Below are 4,464 nucleotides of genomic sequence, written 5' to 3' on the forward strand. Positions count from 1 at the left end.
TAAGGTTCAAGGTTAGTTTATTTGTATAGCAAATTTTAATACACAGAGGCAATTCAAAGTGCTTCACATAATAATTTTTAAAACAAAAACAAAACACACAACAAAAACAAAAAAACACTATTAATAAAAAGCGATAAATTAATGGTTGAAGCTAAAAAGTGCAATGATAAGGCACGGTTAAAGGATCCCAGGATAGACTGCATCAAAAGAAAGGTTTCTATTCTTTCTTTTTTTGTAAATATATGTATTTCTTTTCTCAGTTTTTCTACAAAAGCAAGTGATACAGAGCATGTAGATTTGGTTCCAATTCAAGTAAAGATATATACACACATGCTGACAAATCAAAATCTCCATTTCAATCGCACCACCAACCCACCCATCACCCATTAACCCATTGAGTTACAGGAGTACTTTAACATTAAATACAGTATTGTTTATTAATGTAATGACTGCAAGGGGGCTGAGAAACATAAAGGGGAAAAACATACGTATAAAAAAAGGGGGGAATATAAAAAAAATAGGAAAATAATAATAATAATAAATCAATAATATAGAAATATATATTAAATGCTCACTGCTGTAATACCGTACCCAGTCCAATCTTATTCTTTATCAAGCGGATCTTGTAAGGAGTCATAGAAGTCCAGAAAGGGTTTCCATGTTCTAATAAAGGTTTTACAAAATAAAGGTTTTTAACCTTGATTTAAAAGAACCCAGGTGTCACAATCTTATGAAGGACCCAAATGCAGCACTCGAGAAACCAAGGAGTATTGGTAATGTACTTTATTGGTAATAATACCAGAACAGAGGGATACCAGCAGAACGGTATCAGCCGGATGATGTGCAGGCAAACGAACCAGAGGACAGCAGGCAGAAGGTGAGTCAGAGGGTCAGACAGCAGGCAAGGCAGGATAGTCCAAGGACAGGCAGGATCAGGGAACAGGCAGAACAGGCAGGTCAGGGACAGGCAGGGTTGGAACCGGGTAGGCAATCTGGTAACAAACGCGTGAAAGGCTAGCATGAAGGCAAGTACGATCTGGCAACTGGTGTGTGTCTGGTGAGGGTTTAAATACTGGCAGTGAAACTAATGGGTGCCGTAGAGAAAGAGAGTGAGCAAAAACGTAGGTGTGGTTAACAGGTGAGACAGGTGAATGGAAAACTACTGGTGAATGATGGAGCAGACTGTGACACCAGGGTTGTGGCGGACCTCAGCATTTCAGGCAGTTTTTTTCAGGCTTGTAAAAATAAAAGCTAAATAAATAATAAAAATACAAATAATAATAATAATAAAAGCATAAAAGCTAAAAGCTGCGTCAGCAAATGTAGTTCTGAATCTGGGGACAACGAGTAAACCCTCCTGATGATATGAGAGCTCTGTTTGGCTCGTAGCAGCATCTCTGACATGTATTTTGGTCCCAATCCATTAAGTGCTTTGTATGTTGAAATTAATATTTTGAAGTGTATCGTTTGTGTAATAGGAAGCCAGTGCAGATTTTGGAGAACTGGAGTGATGTGGTAAATTCTCCTAACATCAAAAGGGAAACTAATGGTTAAAGTTAGAAAGTAAATTGTGATGGTGTCCTGCAGGTTCCTGGAGCTCACCGTGTTCTTCTCAGTGAAGGCTAAGTCAGGAGAGAAGGAGGTCTCCCCCAACACCCTGTTCTGCGTCTGGCACGAGTTCTCCTCCGACTTCAAGGATCAGTGGAAGAAAGAGAACAAAGTCATCCTCAAAGAGCGGTCAGTCACGCAGCCTTAAAAATTGCCCTTTTCTTCTTTTATTCCTTTCAAGACCAAAATAAAATGTGAAGATATTATGGATCTTAGGCAAATTAAGCTTTGTGTTTTCAAAAACTGCATTCATATTGTGTGCAGGTTAAAAGCAGCTGAGGAGTGTTTCCGGCAGGCTAAGGAGAAGGCATCCTACAGCGTCAAACCCAAACAGGCCTCTGGCATCGTAAGTTCACCACTCAGCCTCCTTCAAGTGTAACCCTGTTTAACTTAAGAGTCGACTAAAGGAAAATATATATATATATTTCCACTGCCTCATAAGTACAGACAACAATATAGCTTTATTATTAAGCCCTCCAGCATTATATAAACACTTAATGGTAGGGTAGGTAATTCACTTCAGAAACACTTTTGTTATATTCCATGGAATGCTCTTAGCAATGAATATATTAAATGCTTTGACAATAAATATATACAAAAATGTCATCTGTGGAAGCCGTGGTACTGTAAAAAGCACGACCAATCATCTGAGCCGGCCCGGCTAAAATAACTGGATGGCCTACCTGCCTGTCAGCCTTCCATCTGTGCACAAACTTATCTCGTGCCCTCATTAGTCATGCGCGCGTCTGTGTGTGTTGGAGGAGGGGCTCTGTAAGGAAGTCTGAAGGAAGGGGCAGATTGTTTTCGGTTGTGTATTTTCAAATTCTAGCACACTCGAGCTGGTTTCTCCATTCTTACCTACCCTACTTTTAATTAATAAATGGTTTATAACACTCCCAAAGTGTTTATGAATATATGTATTTAAGACTTAACAACAGTAACAATATACAGAGTAGGAGAAATTAGCAATACCACATAATGTACTTTTAAATTTACTATATACATTTTTGATCAAATTCATCAATTGCATGAACCAATAGGGAGCAAATGAGTGCAGAGTCTCTTGAACACTACATTTTAGAGAAGGATCAATGCTGGTCACTATCATGAGACATGACTGATTGCTTCTATCTCCAAAGCACAAAGCAAACATGGTTAAGCTGAATGTTTATTCGCTATCACTTCAAAATTAAGACTGATCCCATTTTAAGTTATTTACTTGTTTGCATAGATTTGCACTGCTTATAATACAATTATACACAGGTATATTGTACTTAACCTCTATTATCCTATGACTTTTTTCACAGAAAGCCAAGCTGGGCATGAAGATTTGACTGAACTTTGGATACTTGTTTTCCTGTGGAGTACCAGACAATAAAGTACGAAGAGAACAGAAGAGAAACAGTGAAGGGATGTATGCCGCTGAGCCCACTCTGGACATAATTTCTTCCAGTTGAACCAGTTTCACATCAGCTTGATGCCTTACGTTGCTCTCCTGTCCGTCTGTCTGAATTATGGATGGATGCTGCTGCAGGGCCACCAGGCCCCATGTGTTGTTGAGATCACCACAGCTCACAAACAATATACATCTCATACATAACTGTTGGGACTATACGCCTACATTCATAAAAATGTCTCACTAGCAGAATGGTAAAGGAAAACACAGTTCAACACAACCCATGGCATTAATAGCTCCAACAGCATGGCACTTAAGTATTTAAATATTAGGGATTCTAACTTCCAACTGTTAAGTATTCAGATCCACCAGGTGTGAAAACTTCTGTGAACAATACCAGTCAATCGATACGGGAGGTTGACAGTCAAAACTAAACTGCTACAGGAAAAGTTTTCTGCAGAAACACTGATGGATCTACCCAAGCACAAACATGCACTCAGATGTCATCTCACCACTTTTATGTTTAGTTAATTTAACACACATTGGATTTACTTTCAACACCACATACATTCACCATCTTTGTAAATATACATCAGCATGCAACCGGAGGTTGGATTTCTGGTTTCTTGTTGACCTTGGAAACAGCAGTTAACTAAACAATCTCAACTTTTGGAGTCAGCCCACAGGAAAAGTGTGGCTGTTTATAAAGCACTTTATGTTCTGGCTCATTACACCTCTAATGCGAGGAGTGAGAGCAAAATATTTTTTCTTAATTTGTTGTGTAACATTGCTACACTTTTTTCCACAACTTTGCCAAGATTTCTAAGCCTCTTCATACTTTCATAGTATTTGCATCCAACCTTGAATCTCCATATATATACACTCTTCTATTCTAAACCTGGCTGTAGACCTATTTCCATTACAAATGGTCATCATACCCCCTTTAATGCATTAAACAATTGCAACAAAATGTAGGTGGCCTACAATAGCTTACATTTATTATAATGACCATGACTAAGTCTGACCCATGTTCAGTTGTCAAATCCTCTTAGTCCAAAGCCCTAATATTAAGGTACTCTCCAAAGTATAGGTCCCCATTAGATATCAGCATGATTGTCCATTACTATGCTTTTTGATGAAACATTTAAAACTAGATTTTAAATCTATTTTAAAGTGAGCCAGTGTATACATGGAACCGGCCAATCTGGACACCATAGTAATATGCAAATAATACTGACAACTTCAGAATAAAAACAGTGTAGGTCTAGAAAGGACAGCATCTGGGTAAATCCTTCTTAATGTCATTACCAGGTGAGACATCATTAGCAGCAGCATTGATGGGCAGGAATAGAATGTCATTGTAAACTTACATGTGTAATTTGAATGTACTGTATGTTAAATGATAAGCCATGTCAAACCACATACTAAGAAAAATATTTGAGTGTGTGTGTGGGGGGGGG

At 38.3% G+C, this 4,464-nt stretch overlaps 1 protein-coding gene across 1 annotated transcript; it reads left to right on the plus strand.

Annotated features, from left to right (window-relative positions):
• Positions 1 to 1,407: 1,407 nt before the first annotated feature.
• Positions 1,408 to 4,458, plus strand: LOC104941767 (formin-2-like). The gene is made up of 3 exons (XM_010766903.1): positions 1,408 to 1,737; positions 1,873 to 1,954; positions 2,916 to 4,458. Exons 1-3 carry the CDS (start codon positions 1,574 to 1,576, stop codon positions 2,940 to 2,942), a joined length of 273 nt encoding a protein of 90 aa, XP_010765205.1. The 5' UTR covers positions 1,408 to 1,573; the 3' UTR covers positions 2,943 to 4,458.
• The last annotated feature ends 6 nt before the right edge of the window (positions 4,459 to 4,464 follow it).

The sequence above is a fragment of the Notothenia coriiceps genome, unplaced genomic scaffold (assembly GCF_000735185.1).
Source record: "Notothenia coriiceps isolate Sejong01 unplaced genomic scaffold, NC01 NC01_scaffold00003862, whole genome shotgun sequence".
Classification (NCBI taxonomy): Eukaryota; Metazoa; Chordata; class Actinopteri; order Perciformes; family Nototheniidae; genus Notothenia; species Notothenia coriiceps.

Excerpts from the sequence above, each read along its gene's own strand:
- LOC104941767 (XM_010766903.1), top strand. The coding sequence starts at position 1,574 with ATGGTGTCCTGCAGGTTCCTGGAGCTCACCGTGTTCTTCTCAGTGAAG. Across the intron at positions 1,738-1,872 it reads AAAGTCATCCTCAAAGAGCG|GTTAAAAGCAGCTGAGGAGT; the intron begins GTCAGTCACGCA and ends TATTGTGTGCAG. Across the intron at positions 1,955-2,915 it reads CCAAACAGGCCTCTGGCATC|AAAGCCAAGCTGGGCATGAA; the intron begins GTAAGTTCACCA and ends CTTTTTTCACAG.